Source organism: Cryptomeria japonica, chromosome 11 (assembly GCF_030272615.1).
Source record: "Cryptomeria japonica chromosome 11, Sugi_1.0, whole genome shotgun sequence".
In the NCBI taxonomy this organism is placed as follows: Eukaryota; Viridiplantae; Streptophyta; class Pinopsida; order Cupressales; family Cupressaceae; genus Cryptomeria; species Cryptomeria japonica.
The window spans coordinates 47,323,643-47,348,293 of NC_081415.1; the positions used below are offsets into that span (position 1 = coordinate 47,323,643).

The following is a 24,651-nucleotide window of genomic DNA, read 5'->3' on the forward strand; positions in this document are numbered from 1 at the left end:
ATGTCTTAAGGAAGCTATAGACAAGGATGCCTTACCTTCAACACCATGAGATATCCTTTATGCAACAATGTCATAAATCCTAAGCTCTTGAGGGTATACTCTTCAAGCAAGGATAAGATAGTTGAAAAAGAGATAGCTTGCAACAAGTGTAAAGGGGATCATTGGAGGAGAAGAAATCTTTTCTCGAAAGACATCTACCTCCAAGAGGAGCTATCTTGAACAAACATAACATCTTCTACCAAAAGAAAGGAAAGAGAACAAGAATTCCTACCTTTCTCCTATTGCTAGGTGAAAGGGATTCTTGATGAAGGATGACACACTTTTGACCCAATGTGAAGGGTAAGTTTATGATAGATATACATTGCCAAGTGAAGAAGAGGTTGTAGCCAAGGACTTACACCTCTTGTATAAGAGAGAATCCTTGAGAAAACAATAACTTCGCACAAGGAATGACACCAAATCGTGAACAAACACCGCTCTGCAAAGGAAAAGTAGATCCTTAGAGAGGAGAGAGAGAGAGGAGGAGAAATCAATCATTGGCCCCCAAGTGTAAGGACAATGAGAAGAGTTACACAATCTTCTAAGGAGAGATTACGTAAAAGGAAATGCACAATTTACTCACATGAATGAATATCCAATGCAAGAAAAGATATTAGTTTATGTAAAATGCATCTCAAAAGAAGTGGTAATCTTCAAAGAGCAAGAGAGGGAAAGAAAGAAAGATCACATATTCCCCTAAGGAGGGATTATTCATAAGAGACATACCATTGCAAGAAAGGATATCAACACATGAAAAACTCAACCCCTAAAGGGAATAGTGATACATTAGATAGAAAGAGAAAGGTAGAAAAATCCATCCTTGCCCCCCAAGCAAGAGGACAAAGAGGAAAATTACACATCTTCTAAAGAGAGGTTATTCATAAGAGATGGACCGTTTCAAACAAAGAATAGGTCCTAACCAAGGAACAAACATGTGCTCGCATGAAGGATAACTCTATGCAAAAAAGGACGTCAAGTGATGAATAACACTACGCAAAAGAAGAGGTAATTTTTAAAGAGAAAGAAAGAGGAAGAAGAAGGTTTACAAAAGTTCTCTAGGGAGAGATTATTCATAAAAGATGCATCGTTTCAAGCAAGGAATAGGTCCCATCCAAGGAACAAATGTGTGCTCGCTTGAAGGATAATTCTATGCAAGAAAGGACATCACTTTATGAATAATGCAATCACAAAGAAAATAGTGAAACCGGAGAGAAAGAAGGGAAATCATGTTGCTACCCCAAGATATTTGAAATTGAAAAAGCACCACCTCTAATGACAAAGAGCCCCCAATTAAGTTCACTACTTATGTCATAGGGTGAGGAGCAACATGAGGGTGAAAGGAGTGCTAAGGCACTACCTTTTCACCTAGAAAGAGGGCAAGATCTATTGAAAGACATATACGAGCACAATCATATTGTTCTTGAACAAATTCCTTAAATGCTTTACACTTTCCAAGAGAATGAGAATGACAATTATGAAAAAGACAATGTGAATTATCTTTTTTATGCTTATAATTGTAATTAGGTCTAATGAAAGGAAAGCAATATTCTTATCATACTTCAATCTCCAAAAGATTCTAGATGCTAATATTTCTTGATCATTAATAGATGTAGGTTTATTCTTTTGAGATTGAGGACAAGAGTTGTTATTAGAAGAGGACGGATTGTCATCCACGATTTTAACTTTACCACTATCGATAAGTTCTTTTATTGAATTTTGAAAATCAGGACAATCATCTGCATGGTGATCATAGGTTTGATGAAATGAACAAAAAGGAGTTTTTGAAGAAGAAGCTCTTTTGCGAGCACTAATGGCTTGTTGTCTTGCAAGATGATTTTTGAAGTCTTGAATCCTAAGGAGTTCATCCATAGGAGATTTATTATCATTTCCTAGGCCTTCTATGGTGATTTGTGCGGGAAGGTTTATAGGGACTCGAATTCCTTGTTCAAATTTTCCAAGTCCTTGTCCTCTAAAACCTTGTTTTGATATTATGTTAAAGCCACTCCTATAAGAATCTTTTAATTGAAAAGGCGGTGGAACATTATAATAAATTTCTTTGAAGTTTGTAGTGTAAGGATGTTTAGAAGGAATGAAAGGATTAGTAGATGAAGAAGGAATATCTTGTGGAGGACTTTCCTTTCTTTCATCATGCATATCCTCTTTGGTAGATTGGGAAGGAAGATCCTTATCATCTAAGGCCTCATCTTTGCTTAATGTTATATGGGGAGAGAGATCGTGAATGAAATGCATGACATCATCTTCTCTACAAATACTTTGATGTTTAAGATAGGCTCTAGGAGAATAAGGAGGATCTAGAGAGATAGAAACATCAATATTTTGTCCTTGCCCCCCTTGCGCAAGGGTATGTGTATGAGAAGAAGATGGGACCATGTTGCTCTTGAATGCTTGATGTAGTTGCCTTGCCTTCTCCACCTGATTGCCTTATTGCTTGTTATCCCAAATGAGAGGGGAATAGATCCTTATATACTTCCCAATAGGATGAATTGACTAATTTTCTGAGATGAGCCGACATAGAGGGGTGTTTCCTGCTCAAATTTGAGATAGGGCCTAGGGGCCAAAATAGGTCCTGATTAGGGAGGACCAGGGCGTGGCGCCCTAGTCTTGGTGGGGACCAAGGCACCCTAATTTAGGCCAGGAACAAGGGGCTATGCAAGTTACAAGATGCAAATATGAAGCTTGGTTGCATAGGGGAGGCATAAACGGGTCCTAATCAAGCATGAGGATGAGACAGCTAAGGTGAGGGCCCCGAATACATTCAAAATTGCAAGGGGTGCAATTTTAGGACACTACAAGTTGATTTCTCATACATTAAACTTTCAAGGAAAGATGATGCCATTTATAGATCTAAGAAAATTTCAGCAGCATTACGACATACAGATTCAACAATTCAGAATCATGAAACAAGAAGAATGAGAAAGAAGAGAGAACACGGATATACATGGGGAAAACCCTTTCAGGTAAAAAAATCCCACACTCCAAAACATCGAGCCAATGTATTACTCAACAAATTACAATACATTTTCAGGCTCTAAGCTTTTACATGGAGATTTACATCTTGTTCCATCTTGGAGAAAATCTAGTAGCGTAACCCCTGTGAAATGGACTCATCTCCTCTCATAAATCAGAAAAGGCATCAACATATATATAGAGCTCAACACAAAGAGGTAGGTGCCCATGGTTTGGAAAACCATCTTCAAAATCTAAGAGGTAAGTTGTGTCATAAACATATTGCTAATCCCATGACACGTTGCTCATAGCAACTTCCAAGGCAGCAACAACTATCTCATCCATAATGGTCATCTTGCCAACAATGTAAGTACACATAGGAATTACTATGACCAGGAATAGGCACCTTCCTTACCTCACACCACTTGTCAAAAGTGAACTCCATCATAAATGCCTACAACTAAAATACAAGTCCAATACATAATAGAAGTTGAAAACCAAGACTCTTTAGTCAACATAGGAAATTCCAAATCAATTTCCACTCCAAAATGAAAATATATGACAATATCTTCCCAAAACATAGCCTCTTCCAAGTCAGTGCCAACTTCCTAAAAAAGGGAATATGCCATCTCATCACTTGCCATGTAGGATGCCACCTCATCGAGAGGTCCCACAATGTGAATGACAACTTAGGAACTTTATAACTTAGGATAAATCAATTAAGCAACAATTGATTAAATAATTCAACATGTTAGGACTCTAAGGTTGAGACACCTAAATCCCAACATTCTCCCACTTGTCGAAGACCTGTCAAGAGTCTACAACATCAACTTCTTAAGAGTCAAAATGATGAAACCACATCATCACTACCATCCATGAAATCACATAGATCCCAAACATTCTCTTGTGCTCCAATCAAGACATCCACAATAACATCCATGATGTCCACCATCTCAGGCAACAATCCCCATCATCCTCCAACATGCCACCTATGGAAGAAAGGAACAAGCCAAGGCGAATATGCACCAATCCAAACAACACAAGCATAAGATCACAGTGATATGAAAGGCTACAAGATACTACCACCACTCCACTGTTCTCACAAGTTATACAAAAACAACAACAACATCAACTTCAAAGCCTATAACCAAAACACAACTCTGAAGTAATCCTTCAGAAAACAAGATAGAACATCAGCCAAAACAACAATCAAACTGACTGCTCCCATCCAACTGATAAACCCACGTGATTGAAAAATAGCACCCACAGCAAGTACTAATCCATCCAATCACACATACCTCTAAGGTATCTGTTGATGTGTTTTTTATGCAAACACAGAATAAAATACCAAAGTATCTTATCCTCTCTTGAACAAAGTTCCTGACTGCTGAAGATCTCGTTGAAGGATCAGTCAGAGTAACTTTGTTCAAGAGAGGATAAGATACTTCGGTATTTTATTTTGTGTTTGCATGTGCATAAAAAACACATCAACAAAATTGGCACTAGAAGGAGGGCTGATCATTGGCAAGCCGTGATCAGTGGAACTTATCAAGTCATATTTAGAAAAGATATCCAGAGCTTTTTACCCTCCTCTCGTGCTCAACAGAATTGGCGCTAAAGGGAGGTCATGATCGCAATGAATGCCTAAACTGCTAGACTTTAGATTATATCAATTCATGTTTACAGGAGTAATCTTAAAGACTTTTTTTACCCTCCACGCTCAACAGAATTGAAGCAAAAGAAAGGTGAGTGAATACAAACTCTTGAATCCAAGGAAGATCAGTGGAAAGCCTTTTCTCAAACACTCGACGAAAGCGATACAAAGAAGGAAGGTGATCGTTGGGTCGTCAGTTGGACTTGCGAAAACAAGGAAGCAAGCTGGAACCAGTTGAACGTTCAAGTTGAATCTGAGATATTCAAGATCTCTCTTATTCCAGAAAATCCAAAAAAAAGTAGAAAACCAAAAAATCCAAAAAAAGTGAAAAATAGAAAATCCAAAAAAAAATCAAAAAATCAAAAAGAAAAGATTTCTCATGGAGCAACAACAGTTTCACGATGAGCAACAAATTGATTTTCCTGAACTTTGGTGGAGATTAGATACACAGCTTTATCCATGCAGATTGTCCAAGTTTGCAAGACCAGGGCAGTGTCGAGTCCATGAGACAGAGGAAAATGATGAAAAGCATTGCTTGAAGTACTTATCAAGGATGGAATCGGCAGCGCAGGGAAAAATCTTCTTTTGGGATGTCCCCAGGCCAGAAACAGAACAAGGCAGCTTCAGTGTCCCAGAGAACAAGGATCCTCTTCTAAGCTTCTTGTGGATGATCGAGAGTCAGTTCATTTTGAATGGTGAAATGTGTTTAGAGAACACATTACTACCGTTGTGGTGTAGAATTCACAACTCACCTCACTCTGAATTTACTTGCTCAGTATGTGAAATGGCTATCAATCAAGTCAAAAACCAGTTTGGAATGCCAACTTTGTCCGAGGAAGAATGTATTGTGAACAAACCTCGGGGTGCACATCTTGCAGCCGAATTCAGGAGAACCTATGAACAGGACATTGCTCCAGCATCTGATTGTGAGAAGGACCAGTTGCAGGTTGACGATACAAATGCACCTGAGGAACAATGTATTACAGTGGATAGCTCGCCATGCCTTGCACCTGAAAAGGAATACCATGAAACAAAAGTTGAAGAATCAGTTGAGAATACTCAAACAGTGATAAAGGAAGATCCAGAAGTTGAACAAGCAATTAAAGGAGAAGATGACTCATTCCTTGAGGAATTCTCACTTATGCTACAAAGGGAGATCCTTGAGAGTGAATTGCAAGATGTCTCAAATGGCATTCTTAAAGAGGACAATCAAGTTGACATATTGAATGAAGAAATACAAATCATCATAAGTGAGCCCAGATATGAAGAACAATTCAAAGGAGCGCTTAAAGATTTCATCACTCTCATAATATTTGATGGAGCATTGAAGGATCTTATAGAAGAAGTACAAGTAGAATCACTACCAAAAAATTTTCAAGATAAGCAAGCTACTGTGAGTGATATGATCCATCATTAGCTCCGACCTCCTGAGACTATGCTTGAAGAAGAAATGCCACCAGAAATTATATTTGATCAACTAGAGGAGATCTTTGAAAATCAATCCCTCAAGGAGACTCTCATTTTTGAGGATATGCTAACAAAATTTCATAAAGATGCCTCGTTTATGCAAGATATCTCAGTGAAAACAGAGAATGTTGAGCTATTCGAAGAGGCGTTGGGCTTGTTTCAAGAGGAACTTCCTAATCAAGATCAACACGCTGTGGATGCTCGTGGAATAGTTCATCATCAATGGCGATCTCCTGAAGCAGCCAGTGATCTCGCTTCCGACAATGCAGTTCCATCTAAGCACGAACAATGCCAGGTTGCCTCTTTCCTTAATCCTAGCCTTAAAAGTTATTATGATTTTGATTATGGGGATTTTGGGAAAACAACTTGCATCTGGATTGATCATGGTCCTAACGAATTACCTCAGTTGATCATTTTGAGTGAAAACTTGCTTGAGTATGAGAAATGCATGGTGAGAGCTTGCTTTTCTGTGTTTAAGGATGAATTTGCCCGATTGAGAACCATCACCTTTGCCATGCTCCTGTTGCACAACCTGAGAAACCATGTAAAGTCATGTACATATCTCACTTCTTTGAGTCGTGTTGAGTTTAGGAGTCTTGTATATAGTTTTAGAGTAGGTTTTCTTTTTGTGTCTTTAGTTAGAGGTTTTTGAGCCTTGTTCTTAATTTGCCTTGAGTTATTTGACTCAGGATCCTGAATGGATCAAGTAGTGTAGTTGTTTGCTTTTGGTGTGCACTTTAGCTTTGTTTGTCTTTGGGTCAGTCCGTTGGTCGTCTATTTAGTTTAGGTGTCTTGAGTGGGAGCCTCCATTCGTGAGAAAGGCGTCTGTGTTGTTGCTCACACACTGGCAATATCCTGGATCTTATGTTGCACTCATTTCTTAGATATCTATTCATGAAGTGCTTGGAATCCGAGGTTGTTCCTCTCCAGCTTTATCATCTGATCAAGACTTGTACTTGACTTGGAAGGGAATCACTTTTCTGTGTCTTGATGCCGACATCTGTTGATTACTATATCTTCACACATTAATAGACTCCGAGTCATTATGGTTTTTAGGCAAAGCTGTGATTGGTGAAAAATCTAAAATCTGACTTCAGCGCCACCGCAATCCTCAAACCCTAGTAAGCTTCACTGCTTACGAGCCAAAGGAATTGATGGAATGCAAAAAGCAATATCAAAAAGAAAAAATGAGAAATCAAAGAGAAAAAAAAAAAAAAAAAATGAAATGAAATGAAATACCTAAATTGGCTAACGGGAATATACGGATAACTCCATCGGGGCTATGGATGCCTGGCTGGCAATGGATCAATGTTCGTGAGCTTGCGGCGATAACCTCGTCGGGACTATAGACGTCTGATTGGCAGCGAGGCTCTATCCAGGATGCTTTTGAGGATCAGATAAACTACGTAGCTAATCACAGGGGAACCTGGAGATCATAATTGTCTTGTCGAGAGGAATGAATACACTTGCACACACATGCGTAATCAAAGACTAAGCATTTTGATCTGGTTAGGGATTCTTCTTCTACTTTGAGTGCATTTTCTAGTCTCTTGATGAGTTGGGTTGAATTTTCCGGAGGTTCTAAGTGTCAATTAAGTCTTTATCTCTGAAATGTTTCGGAACATTTATTCAAGGTGGCGCTAGATGTTGTGACGTATTCACACATCGCCCCATTGCAAATGGGGACCCCTACTTTTTTCGCTTTGTCGGGTTTTGCTTTCTAGGTTTTAGGGTTTTTGTCTTTTAGCCTTTGCTTTTCGAGTGTCGCTAGGGGGACCACTAGGATGGTAGGCTCTGCTTGAGCCGAGGTGAGTCTTTGGGGCCCTAGAATTAGGTTTCTTTGAGAGTCTTCCTTAGGGCATGGTTTTGCTCTTGTTGCTAATTGTGTCTTGCTTGGTGAGTGAGTATCATTCTTGAAGGTCTGAGCTAGGTCAAGTTGGTGAGTGATGAAGTCTGGAATGTCATCCTGATCTTCAAATGCCATGAAATTTGGCTGTCTGGAATGTCTTGATCCTGAAATTTGGCTGTCTGGAATGTCCTGATCCTGAAATTTGACTGAGTCTGGAAAACTAAAGAATCCTCCAAAAACTAGATTTTGCATTATAACTCCTGGAGGTCCGAAACAACTCTCAAACATCCTGGCAGTATATATGGAATATAACTTAAAGTATAGGTTCTTATACTTAAATGTTATAAATGTCAAATTTCGCTCCTGACCCTTCCAAAGGGTCCAAAGCGAATTTCGCTCTTGATCCTTCCAATGGGTCTAGAGCGAAATTCTCCATAAGACATTCTACTTTGACCAAAACCTAGAACTAACGCATTCCCAAGCTTGAATGAAGGTAAAAACGCTTGTTTGAATGAAGAAATGTGAAAATGAAGTCAGGATCTTGGCCAAGAATGTGAATTTCGCTCCTGACCCTTCCAAAGGGTCCAGAGCAAAATTCTTGAAAACCCTCATTTTTCCCTTGGCTAAAGTCAGGATTTTGATGGAGATGCATGAGGAAGAATCTATATTTGCCTCCGAAAGAGAATTGGAGTTGAAAAGGTTAAGAGTCAAGCTCAAATCTTGATTTTTGCTCCTGACCCTTCCAAAGGGTTCAGAGCGAAATTCCTAAAACCCCTTATTTTCTTAGCAAAATCAACTCAAACTTGGGTTTCTATAACTTGGATGTGAGAGGAGAAGTGTTTTCTTGCCTTTTAAGGTGGATTCAAGTTGAAATGATGGAGGAGTGAGCCTAAAACAGGATTTTCGCTCCTGACCCTTCCAAAGGGTCCAGAGCGAAAATCCTAAAACCCATCATTTTCTCCAAAATTTGTGCCAAGCCACACCTAGACTAAGGTGAGGGATGCCCTTGAGATTGCCCTTGAATTGATTGTTGTCTCAAAAAATGATGATTTTGGGCTAGAGGAAGAATTTTGCTCCTGACCCTTCCAAAGGGTCCAAGGCGAAATTCATTATAGGTCTTGTCCCTGGCCGTGATTTCTAGTGAAATTCTCTTTTCTAAAAGGTCAAGCGAAATGTTGCAAGCATGGGAGAGGGATCCAAGGATAAGAGTCCAAGTAAACAAAGTGAAAAGAATGGAATTGAGTGAGGATAAACAAGCAAATCATGAAATTCGCTCCTGACCCTTCCAAAGGGTCCAGGGCGAAATTGTGCAAAACCTATCTTTTCCCTCAATTTTATGCCAAGTCTAGTGTGGGTCAAGATTAGAGGTGTCCTTAGGCATGTCCTTGAATTGTCAAGAGTCATCAAATATGAAGAAATGAGCTCAAAATGAGAATTTCGCTCTGGACCCTTTGGGTCAAGATTAGAGGTGTCCTTAGGCATGTCCTTGAATTGTCAAGAGTCATCAAATAAGAAGAAATGAGCTCAAAATGAGAATTTCGCTCCTGACCCTTCCAAAGGGTCCAGAGCGAATTTTCTCAAAACCACCTTTTTTCCCGATTTTGTGCCAAGCCTAGTGCTGACTAAGGTGAGTTTTGATGGGAGATGTCCTTAGAAATAACTTCGACTTCTCAATGATTATCAAATGTGAAGGAATTGAGCCTAAAAAGTGATTTTCGCTCCTGACCCTTCCAAAGGGTCCAGAGCGCCAAAGGGTCCAGAGCGAAAATCTTAATAACCATCTTTTCTTCCAAAATTTGAGCAAAGTCAAACCTGGAGAAGGGTGAGAGAAGTCATTTGGATTGCCTTAAAGTGGATTTTAGTCACCAAGAATGCAAATTTTGAAGCCAAAATGAGAATTTCGCTCTTGACCCTTCCAAAGGGTCCAAAGCGAAATTCCTAGGATCACCCTTTTTTCCTTGCAAATCAAGTCAAGTTTTTGGTTTTTATGGCATAGATAGGAGTGAGGCGATGTGTCCTTGATCTTGGAGGTGGATTGGAGTTGAAAAGATGAGGAAATAAGACTAAAATAAGATTTTCGCTCCTGACCCTTCCAAAGGGTCCAGAGCGAAAATCCTAAAAACCATCTTATCCTCCAAATTTTGTGCTAAGTCAGGCCTAGACTAGGGTGAGAAAAGCTATTTGGAATGCCTTGGAAAGATGTTTGACCTTCAAAAGTGTGAATTTTGAGCTAAAAGGTGAATTTCGCTCTTGACCCTTCCAAAGGGTCCAGAGCGAAATTCTTCATCTGCCTATTTCCTCCTTGTGTCAAGTCAAGACTAGGAGTCCTAAGGCGTAGTTGAGGTTGAAATGATGTTACTTTGCCCTACAAGATGAATTGAGGTGAAGAAAATGAAGATTTGTGACCTAAAAGGTGAATTTCGCTCCTGACCCTTCCAGAGGGTCCAGAGCGAAATTCCCAATTTCACTCAAATTGCTCATGATAGAGGTCAAGGCGTGGATCACTGGGCTCTGGAAGAAGGAAAGCTAGTGTGTGCTCGCCTTGGAAGGTATTTTGGAGAGGAAACATGATAGATTTGATCCTAAAAAGTGAATTTCACTCCTGACCCTTCCAGAGGGTCCAGAGCGAAATTCTTAAAAACCTCTCTTTTGCCCCAAATTTGCATCAAGATTGGTGTTGGTTGAGAATGAGGGCATCCTTGGGCATGTATCTAAGCAAGTACGGTTGCAAAGTGAGAACAATTTGAGCCAGGAATGCAAATTTCGCTCCTGACCCTTCCAGAGGGTCTAGGGCGAAATTCTTATAGGGCCTGTCCCTGGAAAAAATCTTGAACAAACTTCATTTTGATGTCTTCTTGTTGATGATTTAAGGTATAAAATGCTATGTTAGAATAAATATATTATGTGTCCTTAATCATCTTATGGTTTGTCTTGCAGATGAAAGAAGACCAGGCCAGATCAAGGACGACCTCCACAAGACCAGACCAAGACAAGGACGACCTTCTCCAGTCCAGCATCAACAAGGACGACCTTCTCTAGTCCAGCATTAACAAGGACGACCTTCTCCGGTCCAACATCATCAGGGATGACCTCTTCCAGTCCAGCATTTGAAGGAAAGGTACACCATCCATCCTGCACATCAAAGACAAAGGAGGTTAAAGCAAGGGTTCGTTGAAGAAGTAGATAGTTTCAGAAAAGTTAATTAAAGTTAGCTTCTCAGCATCATCAAATTGAGCATCTACCAAGTTACAAGTGTCAGACAAGGTGGCATCCCAGTCATCACTCCTCCAGTCGGATTGGTCCACCTCAGTGTGTCCAGATTCAATGTACCTGACTCATTGGAGATGGCACAAACTTCAATGTACCTACCTCAGTTATCCATTGGTCGAATATTCTAGAGAAGACATGTGTCCAAATAATGCAATTATTTCATTGGCCAGAATTGAGTTGTTGTAACAAACCCTAATTAGGGTTTCGTTGTAAAATCTCGGCCATTGATCTCAAGTTGATCTGAGCCATTGAATTGTATTGAGGGCACTATATAAGCCCTGGCTCCTCATTTGTAAAGGCTAATGGTTAGCTAATAGAGAATAGTTAGTAAATAGTTGATAGTCGGTGAATAAGTAGTAGAATAGCAAATAGAATAGCAATTAGAGTAGACTAGGAAGAGAAGACAAGACATTGTTGCCTTAATTGTAAAGACTTCTTTTTCATTGAAGATATGGTGAAATATGTCGTTTCGTTGCAATATGCATGGTCTCTTGTTGAATCTTCATTTTAGATGATAGATAATTAAATTGAATGAAAGAAGTAGTTGAATGCACCTGTGTGGAATCCGTCCATACCACTAGCCTCTTACTGATTGTAAGTGCGCCCTACGTGGTCAACTGGCATAAAATGAGCTTAATCTCAAGTCGTTACATGTATATAGTTCATGCATTAACTTGAATGATGATCAGTTTCTGATGGTGTCCGATTTGAATATATTTGAAGCATTCCCCAGAAGATCGCACTGAGTTGGTGTTGAATTGTTCAACTTGATGATGAGACACAGCCCAGTAGGACTCCACCTAGTCGTTCATCCATCTTCTCGCATTCTAGGTAGTAAGAGTAGACTTCCTGAACCCTGCATCTTTTGCCATTTGTTTGTCTTTTAGTTAGTTAATAGGACTTGTGATTCCAACAAATCAGATGTTTAGGTCATCAAGTGTAAGTCCCCTTGTGATTCCAGCAAAATCACATCATTCCACAGAGAGCTTATCCACGAGTAGAGAACCTACATACAAGAACCTTGGAGTTGCCTCGACTGATCCTTCGGCGAGATCTTCAGCAATCGGGAACTTTGTTCAAGAGAGTATAAGATACTTCGGTATTTTATTCTGTTTGCATGTGCATAAAAAACACATCAACAGTATCCAACATCGATAAACTTATGTCACCAACATAACCAACCCATAAATTGAAACCACAAGTTCAATGTGCAAACCAGTCGATGAAGACCAAACACATCCAGGAAATCCTACTACATGGGTAATGTCGTATTTGAAAATATCAAAGGCATACTAAGTTTAACAATTACAACACATAGAAAGTGTAACCATGTAGTACCAAGAACCATCCACAAAGTTATGCACATCCTACAAACAAGACTACTACAAAAACATCTCTCCCAACAAGTGTCCACAACTCTCCCAAGTTCTCCACATCTAACAAAGGAAAGAGATAAAGGAACCTCCATGTCATCACCAAAAAATAATAAAGTACAAGTGACAACATATGACCACAAACTAGTGATCACCATAGCTCCACCCAAAATCTCAAAAAACAATGTTATGCGAATCCAAACATCCAGGATGATAACCAAGATCAAAGAGAGCTTGCAAATCATAAGCATGTAGCATGTCCTTCTACATACACCTCTAAATGCAAACTGTGACAAATATGATCTTCTTCACAACCCTAAGAGAAAAGCTACAACAACATCCAAACTTGGTCAACCTCAAGAGATTAAACATAACATATATATCATGTAACAATATGGATGAAAGCTTCTCAAAGGAGATCAAACTACTCGATTTCCCATTTCAAGAAATCAGCCTACTACGATCCCCTATGATCATCATAAAAGAAAACACATACCAAGGAGATAATGATGATGTCCATCTCTCACAATGAATCTTCCAAAACCATCTGACTATAGCTCAAGATCCATGAATATGAAAGAAAAATATAAATCACTTGAGAGAAATAATGAGCATCTGATTGATGAGTGGTGTGATCATTTTACTTGTGATTTTCTGGTTAATAAAGTGTTTCATTGGAGTTCAGTTGGCATGAGATAATTGACTATACACCTCTTTCAAATTTGGGTGAGGTTAGAGATCTCTTGTTATTGGAGATCATGTATTGAGATAGTTACTCTTTGATGAGGTTGCAGTAGGAAGATTGAGGAGACTACACCTAGGTTAGACATGAGTTAATCATGAACTTGTTGAATAGATTATTCTTGGAGAGAGTCATTGTGGCTTGATGTATCTTGAAGGAGCAATATCATTCCCCACTCTTGGTCCTTCAGATGGCAAATTATCTGATATGTATTACCCACCTTATTTTCAAATGCATTTTATTCCATGCTTTGTTTTTTTATGGGAATGAGTCTTGAGTTAAGGATTTTAGTTTTAGAGGACTTATTTGAGGATTGTTTGACATGTTTTGTTTTCCCTTTTTCCTCTCATGAGAATGAGTCTTGAGCTATAGATGCTAATTTTGGATGGCATATTTGAGGAGTGTAGAGGATTGTTTTGGGCTTATTCCCTTAGTTTTGGAATGGATATTTGGTTTGATCTTCCTTCAATTTAAGAGGCTTACATTCTGGTTAGTTTAATTATCATATAGTATGTTTGATTCTATGTTAAACAATTGGATGTCGTGAAGGCTTTTCTATATGGGGATTTTTTGACAAAGATATTGTGTTACAACTTGAGCACTTTGGTGTTGGTAGAAGGACATGCTACATGATTTTGATTGTAGGTTCTTTTTTTGGTCATGTGTTTCTTCTTGGACATTTTTGTTCACATGACATTGGAGTTGAGGTTTGCATAGAGCCATTGTGATCAATATGTTTATGATCATTTGTTTTTATTGTAATTCATTGTTTGCTTGTGGTTAATGGCATGGAGGCTCTTTGATCTCTAGCTTCTATGATGTGGATAAATTGGGAGAACTACAAAGACTAGTAGTAGGAGTTGCTTTGTAATAGTTTAGTTTATAGGTTTGCATATAATTGCAGATGTTCCTTGGTATTAGATGATATTGATGATATTGGCTACAGATTCTATGTGAGTGCTATTGATTTACTTTTGGATGTCTTGATTGATTTTAGATTTGGCATTACCCATGCAATGTGAGTTCTACACTGTATATGTTTTTTTGTTAGATATCTCATTATACTATGGTATTGAAGGGCTTCATTACTTCTTTGTACAAAATAGTGAATATACAAGGACTCGTGACTGCGGAGTGGGTTGGCCATGTTGATGGCATAAGGTCTACCTATTATGATGGATGTACCTTGGTTTTGAGATGTGGTTAGTTGGATGTGTTAACAACTAGCTGTATAGTTAAGGTAGCTACGATGATTAATTCTTGGCAGCTATTCAAATCTATTTGTTACCATTAGATTTAGTGTTTGTGTTTGGATATCAAGTTGAGGCAGGATTTATGCTTCTATGTGTGTGGCATCTCCGATTGATTTGTATCTTTTGTGCAGTGGCATGATGGAGGATAAGAGGGTTATTGTTTGAGATGGTGGTCACTTTTCTCTATTATACATATTATGAGATGCTAGTAGTCTCAATCAGTCAAAATGTTAAAAAAACCAAAAAATAAAAATATTAAATTCAAATTATTTCTATCACTGTTCTTGAACTCGCTAGAAATATGGAACGAAGTTTTTGATTCCTGAATTAAATTATTAGAAAGGAGATATTGCAAAGAACACACAGACAAGCAATTAATAATCCCCACATGCAACATTACTTACATAGGGCAACTGAATTTTGCAGGTAAGCACACACACCAGAAATTTGAAGCCCAATTTCACACATACACCAAGCCATTGAAAATAGCATCTTTAAAAGGAACCTCTCTTAATCGAGTTAACAGAAAATAATCCATAGTTCGCGTACCTTTCGCTTAGGTTACAAAGATTAAATGGGAAAAGAGCCTTCCCCTGTTTGAAAACTGGCACTCCTTATTTGAGTTCGCAGACCTGCACAAAATAACTAACTTCTTAAATTGGTGGTCCACCTATTACCTACATCTCTGCTCTTCTGGAATGGCAGCTTCCTTTTTGTCACCTGCAGCCAACAAAATCTTTTGTAACATTTTCTCGGTCACACAGGCTCCGTCTATTTGTTTTCCTCTGCCAAAACTTCTCCAACCTTCTGTTCTGTTCTTTTGTACCAAAAAAACTGAGCTTTTTCCTCTTCCGAATAATCACAAAAACTGGCTTCCCACTTACCTATCAGCTCGTTTTAAGCACCAAAATCCGTCATTAATGTTAAACGCCCCTCCTTCTCGCCTAAAATTTCCACCCAACTCCCCATCCATATACTGCTGTTCATTAATTGCGATTTAGGGTGGTCGGTTAAAAGCCTTTTCCAGCCTAGGGTTGGAAAAATCTTAAATTTTAAAATAATATAAAAGAAAAATATCGCTGGCAAAGAGTAACTGATGGCTACCTTAGGAAGTTGTAAGATGCCCTGCGTCAAAATTTATTTCTGCAATGTACTTATTTCATTACAAATGTCCACAAGAACATTTTTATCTAGTTCTATGCTTTAAACTTTATGCAAATACTCTACGAAGACAAGAACTGATCCAGGGTATTTATTATGCTTTTGGTGAAGATGATATGAATTTGTATACATATTAACTTCCTTTCTCTGTTGACAGTTGTCTTTTCAAAACACCAGCCTTGGTGTACAGGTGCTGAAAAATCGTGCACTTTTTCATGAAGATCGTTTTTATTGGATAGGCATTGGAAGTTTAATTGGATTTACTATACTATTCAACTTTGCATACACCCTTGCTTTGACATATTTGAACCGTAAGTACCTATGGCCATGAGAAAATTTGTTTGCTTACAAGTTTTTTTTTCCCATTATGAAAGTGAATGAAGATAATTGACTGGGATTTCACAATAAACAATATTGCACTTAAAATTTAATAATATTATTATTGAAGCAGCCATTGGCCAATCACAAACTGTAATATCTCGAGAAGAGCTGGCTCATATTCAAAATAGCCAAGAAGATGCCACTGATGGTCTACATGATGGATCAAGTCCAGTGTCTAGGACTGAAGACAGAAGTACAGGTCAGACTTTTATTTTTCTTGCATGCAATTAACTCCGTTAATGTGAAGCTTCCATTTACTTTGCACCCTTTTAATGGTTAAAGTAAAAACCATCAGTACTCATGTCTATCCTTTTCCTATGAAGTTGAAATGAAAGAGGATCTCTGTAACGAATTGAATGGGATAATTTACTTGAGCGATAGAATATATTTGACTTAAGCTTCCTTCATTAAGGTTTGAACAATTCATTGATTCACAGTACTTTGCAGTCATTTGTTTTGAGTGCCAGTTTTCATGTTGGGTGACGTGAATGCAAATGGGGCATTTGCATTTTATTGTGAAAATGTATTGTCTCTGGTACATGGATTTCATTATTCATACCTTATCAGATGATGCATTCTAGATTAATGCAGTCTGTCTTAATTAGTCATTTTTTATTTTATATATAACATAATCTCTATAATAGAAATAGCGTATATAATCTGAAACAACAAAAAGAGAATAATGGGAAGTAGAGATAATATGCAATATTTCTATACAGAAAAAAAAATATTTGGTTTACAAATTTTACAAAAATCAGTGCAGTGAAAAAAAATTCACTATTATCAAAACTCAACCATTTTCCAATATAAAAACGAATCTCAAATTTAATACGAGTGAATATTAAAAACATCCAAAATAACACTTATTCAATAATATACTAAGAATGTGATGGAGACCCCTTTTCAAAGTGGGGCATTGGGGTTGGGAGATGGGACTGCTTGTGGCCTTTTGGATCTTTTTGGTTCTTCCAAAAAAGGATATCTATGCATAAGGATTTTAGAACTAAGAATAAGATGGTAGAGGTTAAGTAAAGATTTTTGGAATAATTTGATTTCAAATTACTTTGACTTTGGATTGAACGTTTGTTGGATATTGAATTGTCCCATCATTAATTTGTATTGAGTTGGTGTAAGGATCTGGACCCTTTCAAAATTCCAATTTATTTTAAGCAAAAACAATACACTAAAACACTAACATATTTGTACGAGTATTTAAAGCAAATTATACGCACTATTCCACAGGGACAAGTCCGCCCCCAAAAAAACCCACATCTCTTATATGAAAATGTTTCCAAAGCTTGGAATCTTGGAGAAACATCCCTCCACAACACCACCACCTCTGCCAACTCCATCGTGTCGCTTGCTATATGGAACATTCCATTACATACCAATTGCAACCTTTAACTTTGTGAAAACTAATTTGCTTTTCATGGAACATTCATAAAGATATTATACTGTAGATGTTGTCTTGAAAATTTGAATTTACCTCAATTTATATATAAGCACCAACCCCCACTGTTGCTCTGCTGCTGTCCCCTCGCTATCTCCAAATTTAAACCTTTGGTCTCCATCTCCAAAACCCATCCCATGTCCCCACGTCATAAAACTTCATGGAACTATAATTATATGTCTTATGGATTATTATTGTTGGCTGAAGCTTAAATTTAAAATTTGAAATTTACATATTATTCTTCATTATGATTTAATCCCATTGATTAAATCAAGTTAATAGAAAAATATAACAATAAAAGCTTTAAAAAAATCATAAATCACAGTAAAGTCATTTGCACCTGTAAAATGTACCTTTCCACTTAAACAAAGAGATGAATGCCCAGGACAAATAACTAATCTTATAGCTATTATATTGATTGTTTCCATTCAGCTTGAGAAGTAGCTGAATTAATTCGGTTTTTCCATGGCAGCTGAAATGCACGTTCACCATACAACCAGGGCATGTGATGATAGCAAAAGAATCTATAAAGGTTCTGATTCTGCCAGATTCATTGATGCAAAACGTGGAATGATATTACCTTTCCAGCCTTTATCAATCGCCTTCCAAGATATCCAGTATTTTGTTGACATGCCTGTGGTAAGACTTTAGTTGAAATTCCGTGAAGTCAGCACCTACATAGAATTGAATTGAAACCCTTTTTATGACTGATGAATAAATTTAACCTGCTTTCTGCAGGAAATGAAACAAGAGGGAGTAACAGAGAAAAGGCTTCAATTGCTGACAGATGTGACAGGAGCTTTTAGGCCAGCAGTTTTGACAGCTTTAATGGGTGTCAGTGGAGCGGGAAAGACAACGCTGATGGATGTTCTTGCAGGAAGAAAGACTGTAGGTTATATTGAAGGAGAAATACGAATCTCAGGGTTCCCAAAGGTGCAAGAAACATTTGCCCGAATATCAGGCTACTGTGAACAGAATGACATCCACTCTCCACAAGTTACAGTGCATGAGTCGCTTCTTTATTCAGCTTGGTTACGCTTCGCACCTGAAATAGATTCCAAGACCAAGAAGGTATAGTCCAATGTAGCAACTCATAGGAATCTTTAATAAGATGAACCAAATATCTATTAAAAAAAAAAAAAAAACAGCAAATTTTGAAAAATATAATTATTATTTTTTATAATATAAAATTATAATTGGCTTTTAGTTTATTCAATTAGACTACCATCTTATGAATGGGATTGATTAATTAAAAAATTAAAGGGTGTTATGAAAAAATTTAAGATTCTTTTACAATGAGGTGGTCATCTATAATTTATGTAGTCAACACTAATCTTATAGTCTTTGATCGTTTATACAATATACACTTCATTCTTTATATAAAGGCTATATTTTGTTCTCATATCTTCATGTAGATTGAGTTAAAAGTTAATATAATTGTACTTGAAGTGCCACAACAATATGTGTTTATGGATCATTAGAAAAATTAATACATTATGTAATATTCACATTTTCATAACTCCTCTCTCCATCAATGATTGTCCTTCTCCTTGTGAATGTCACATGCCCATAGTTAGAATCAAAATCTCTACAATAGACATGATTTTTCGTCACATAATACCCAACCTCCTCTAAGAAGAAATTCTTGGCTACAAAGAGTTAAGAATTGATATGCTCATGCCTATCCCAAACCTCCCAACAACCTTTAGCCTCCTTTTGAGCTCCATGATGATAGTGTCTTTATAAAGTTGGATACTAAAAATATTTTTATCTTTGCTTTGGTCATTTCTCCTATTTGTGACTCCTACTCTTATGTCGTTGAAGAAAATAAAGTGGTTGTAATTACTAAATAGAAAGCTTGAACTTTCCTAATTTTCAGGAAAAGTCAGATGACCATGAACCTCTCCACCTTCTAGTATAAATATTATAAAACACAAAAAATATTATAAAATACTGAAACATAATCATTTCTTAACTATCATCATGTGTCTTTTCAAATTACCATTTTTAAGTATAAATACTATCAACAAAATAGAACGTTGAATTTGCTTTTAAAGGGTCATGCTACTGTTTTTGGCCAACCAAAACCCACAATCTTTGGATGTGTTTTAAGGAGCAAAATTCATTTTCATTTTGTCCTTGATCTGATGTAGGGTGCTTTGTTGAATCAGTGACAATGCTTTTCTTTTTTATCTTTTGCAGCATTTTGTGAATGAAGTCATGCAGCTAGTTGAATTAGATGATTTGAAAGATGCCCTTGTAGGCATTCCTGGTGTTAGCGGTTTATCTACAGAACAGCGCAAAAGATTGACAATTGCAGTGGAGCTTGTTGCAAATCCTTCAATCATATTCCTGGATGAGCCTACCTCCGGTTTAGATGCTCGGGCTGCTGCTATAGTAATGCGTGCAGTGCGGAATACAGTGGATACAGGGCGTACGGTAGTTTGCACTATTCACCAGCCAAATATTCAAATTTTTGAATCATTTGATGAGGTAATTCTTTTATTTTCCACGGACTTCTCTGTGCATGCTGAGGCGTTTTATTACTGAGCTAACTGATAAAATTAAATGACAATTAACAGCTGAATTATTGTTTCAGGAGAAATTATGTATATTGTTCAGTGAAATAATTGATCATAAAGATTTAAAGTCATGGACCTAAATATGATAATAAATTGAGAGTTATTTGATTCTGCTAGTGTTATAACTAATACATTACATTTTTAATTCTCAAGTATACATTAAATTATCAAATAATACATAGTACTGTTCGTGCAAGATTTTAAGCATCTCTCCTCCTCCCATGTTTAAATAGAAGTATGTGGAAGAACTTATATTCTTAGAATTTTTTAAAATCTATTTTGATAATTATTTAAATAATCAGATGTTTTCTTCATTGGCTTGATTAATAGTGTCAATTCTGTTGGAAATAAGCTACATCCAAACCAAACATTGATTGGTCCTAAAAATGCTGGTGATAGAGCATTCTTTTAGAATAGAAAGTCATAGGTTTAAATTCTAATTGGTCCTTGAAAAACTTAACATGGTGTCAGATTAAAACCAGACTAAGAGCCCCAAACATTCTATGGAGTGATTTAAGGGGTTGTTGGAAATAAACCATAAAAAAGCTAGTAACTCAATTGTAAAGTACTCCATTAACAAATGAGAAGTTCTAAATTTGAGTTCTAATTGATCCATGAAAAACTGAACATATTCATACAATAATAATGAATAGCAATGAAAACTCAAAAGTGTTCTAACACAAAGGATAATAACGCAAACAAAAGTATAAAAGGGAGGAGCCACAGTTATTCGCCAAAGAAAAAAGTTTCCATGTCATTTAAAGATAAACACAAATGGCTCTTCTCGAGGGAATCATGGTTATGCACGAATCGGTGGTATTGGTAGAGATAGTTTTAGAAATGTTTTGTTTTTCTTTTTTATTTATAAATGACAACAATCAAATAATATCATGGAGGCCCTTACTATTCTGTATGCTATAGAAAAAGGGTGTGCTCTTGGTTGGAACAAGATTGTTTGTGAATTGACTGAGAGGTGGTGGTTGATATGTTGAATAAGCATAATTTGAATGGAGTTAATTGACACCTAACATTGATTGTTAAACAGATTCTCAATTTGAATTGTACTGATATTTTTGCTAATTGTTTTTTTTTCTTTGTATCTCTATTGTAATTAATAAATTTTTTCTGCTTTATTAAAATAGATTACAGATGTATCTCTATTTGATCTAATTTAGGCGAAATTTTCGATCATTGTAGCTGTTGTTGATGAAGCGCGGAGGTGAAATAATTTATGCTGGTGCTTTAGGTCACCATTCAAGAAAAGTCATAGAATACTTTCAGGTAGACACCAACTGCAAAAACCAAAGAATTATGGCTATGCTTAAGCATCAATTGCTATGTTGCTTGAGAAACTAATTGAGGGAAGTTTGAGAAATATTGGTTTAATTTTCATTGAAGGCTATAACAGGTGTTCCTAAGCTCAGGGATAGGCATAATCCTGCAACATGGATGTTAGAGGTAACCTCAATGACTGTTGAACAGCAACTTGGTATAGACTTCGCTCAGATCTACAGAGAATCAAGTCTTTCTAGGTAACTACAGAATAAACGCCTTGCACCAGTGCATTTCTAAATCTCTTCATCATCTTTCACCCTAGTCTAAATCTTTCAATTCTTTTCAAAAACTGATGATGAAATTTTGAACAGGGAAAATATTCAGCTAGTTGAGGAGTTAAGTACCCCTGCCTCTGATGCCAAGGACCTGTATTTCCCAACTCAGTATGCACAGAACGCTTGGAAGCAATTTACAAGCTGCCTCTGGAAGCAGTTTTGGACATATTGGCGAAGCCCTGGTTACAATTTGGTCCGCTTTTCTTTCACTTTTGGTTCAGCATTGCTCTTTGGTGTCATCTACTGGCAACAAGGGACAAAAATGTAAGCCGATCTAACCTGAATTTGAAATGACAGACAATTCTGGTAAAAAAACTGACTGAATTTAGTGATACGGAGTCCAGACCAAACTAACAGTTTTTTCCCTGAAGCATCTCACTCGTTCTCATTGAGTGTGAAATTTTCATCTATGTTATGAATTAGGAATTCAATTATCTATCCAATGTATCGTCAATCTGTAATTAATAATAGGGATGGACAAATTTCAATTTTGTATTACCTAATAGCGAGCAATATCTGTGGTGGACGTGAAATCCGTACTAATTGAGAGTATTTACATATATTGACATTTTACAACAGAGAATCCGAAGAAGACCTCTTCAAGTCGGTGGGAGCCATGTATGGTGCAAATATATTTATAGGAGTAACTAATAGCTCCTCTGTGCAACCTGTAGTTGATGTAGAACGCCAGGTTTTCTATAGAGAAAAGGCAGCTGGAATGTATTCTGGCAGCGTATATGCTTGGGCACAGGTAATTGATTTGAATTCCTATTCATAGCAATCCCACTAAGATCTTGTACTCGTCTTGTAATCTTGTCTCTTAAAATAGAATGATTTTAAAAATTAAATCGAAAAGCTTGCAACAAGCATTGGTTTACACTTACAGCAACTAGAGAAAGGGTTAGCTGGTTACTCAGCGAAAACCCAGAAGGATTTTGTATGCTACATTGTTTTAAAAAATAATTGAATTTTGGCAAGCCAACTCGAATTTTGCTAAGTTCAACAGAAGTTTTATAATACAACACACTGCTAAATTAAACAGAATTTTCTTATACAAGATGCTGCCAGGCTGAGTCAAGTAGTCTGGTTTTAGTGGGTGCTGTTACAATTATTTCACTCTTTAATTCTGTTGTATTGCAGGTAGCAGTAGAACTCCCATATGCCCTTTTACAAGCAATCCTCTATGGGCTCGTCACATATTCAATGATGGGCTACCACTGGTCTGCAGATAAATTTTTCTGGTACCTATTTGCAAGCTTCTGCACTTTTCTCTACTTCACATACTACGGGATGCTGGCAGTCTCAATCAGTCCAAATGCTCAAGTTGCAGCCATAATTGCATCTGCATTTTACTCTATTTTCAGTCTTTTCTCAGGCTTCCTCATACCAAGACCTGTGAGTTTGCCAAATCTCAATTGCATTCATACAAAACAATGATTTCAAACAAAAAGGAAGATTTATTAACAGGTGTAAGTGTTAAATGATGCACACAAATGTACAATGACTTCAAGTTCAGACACTATTTTCTAGACTTACTTGTAGCAGCAGACTAGAAGATTGTCCATTGCTTTAGTCAATTAATATTGCATCATAGAAATTCCATTGAATTAGCTATTGAATATAGCAGATACTACTGAGATTGAAATTATATGGCATGCATTGTCTTACAAAACTCTTTAGGTGATGTTCTTATTGGCATTCTACTGATGACAAATTTATGGGTAAAATGACTGCAGCAAATTCCTGGCTGGTGGGTATGGTACTACTGGATTTGCCCAACTTCCTGGACTCTGAATTGTCTCATAACTTCTCAGTATGGAGATATGACAAAGCAGATAAGAATCAATGGCAACTCTCAACAATCAATCAAAGACTTCTTAAAAGATTATTTTGGATTTCATCATGACATGTTGGGCATTGTGGCTGCAGTCTTGGTAATCTTTCCTGTATTTTTTGCAATTATGTTTGCTATTGGCATCACCAGATCCAATTTTCAGAAGAGATAATGGCAATTTTGGAAATAAGCCACATCCATTTGGGAAAAACTTTGTTGGATAAGTTTTAACTTGTCCTATCTCATCCTACCACATATGTACCAGGGCACATCATTTATCTACTTCAGGATATAACCTAGGTAATTTGTATATCACGCTTTATAATTGGTTTTGGACCCCATCCTGATGATTAGGAACTAGGAGGTTGAATGGCCTCTATCTTAATTATATATGGACATTGTATTGTTGATGAAGTGCTTCTGCCATTGTCAATCATATTGTGTATTGATTTAGTTTGTTTACCTTTCGTTGTCTATTGTGATGGTTTGTTTTTACAGAGTCCATGAAACTACTTTTTGGGATTATGGATTCTAACATAATTACCTTTTCTATAACAATAAATATTTTTAAAAAATTTAGTGAAAGAAGTAATCTGATCTATCGTCAAGCTTCTGAGTTAAGAGAACCATCAAAACAATCTGATCTATCATCAAAATATCAACAACAACATTTTATAATCACCTCTAAAACTCTCAACAAATTTTAAAATCGTTTCTAAAACTCACTAGAGCAACAGAATAGACAACTCTAAACCAATTAAAAAAAAACTCAAAAATGTCAGGCTAAAATTGGAAAAGCAGAACAGAATGGAATATATTTTTGATAGTTAGTCATTCACTTAAATGATGAGGTATACAATTGTCATATGAACCTGTTTTACAACGAGAGTTGTGTCACCAAAATCAAGGTGTTTGAAATTGATTTTCAATAGGTGTTTGGGGAGTTTTTATACTATAATTTTGGGCTTGTTTCAAATTGTACAATGATTTATAAGTGTAAAATTGTTGTTTTTGATCGT

The 24,651-nt window shown here is 36.9% G+C and overlaps 1 protein-coding gene and 1 long non-coding RNA gene across 2 annotated transcripts in view; one reads left to right on the forward strand and one right to left on the reverse strand.

Moving 5' to 3' along the window:
* Positions 1–24,094, forward strand: part of LOC131076780 (pleiotropic drug resistance protein 3) — a 43,979-nt gene extending 19,885 nt beyond the window's left edge. Inside the window, exons 14-24 of the mRNA XM_058014099.2 lie at positions 15,933–16,086; positions 16,227–16,355; positions 18,079–18,245; positions 18,345–18,677; positions 19,809–20,099; positions 21,386–21,469; positions 21,587–21,720; positions 21,835–22,062; positions 22,378–22,549; positions 22,939–23,193; positions 23,535–24,094. Coding sequence (XP_057870082.2) covers positions 15,933–16,086; positions 16,227–16,355; positions 18,079–18,245; positions 18,345–18,677; positions 19,809–20,099; positions 21,386–21,469; positions 21,587–21,720; positions 21,835–22,062; positions 22,378–22,549; positions 22,939–23,193; positions 23,535–23,804 — 2,217 coding nt within the window. The 3' untranslated portion in view covers positions 23,805–24,094. The remainder of the gene's footprint in view (positions 1–15,932; positions 16,087–16,226; positions 16,356–18,078; positions 18,246–18,344; positions 18,678–19,808; positions 20,100–21,385; positions 21,470–21,586; positions 21,721–21,834; positions 22,063–22,377; positions 22,550–22,938; positions 23,194–23,534) is intronic.
* On the reverse strand, positions 17,179–18,080 carry LOC131076781 (uncharacterized). The gene is made up of 2 exons (XR_009113487.2): positions 17,643–18,080; positions 17,179–17,519 (listed from the first exon to the last, which is right to left on the reverse strand). It is a non-coding gene; the product is annotated as an uncharacterized LOC131076781 (long non-coding RNA).
* Positions 24,095–24,651: the final 557 nt, after the last annotated feature.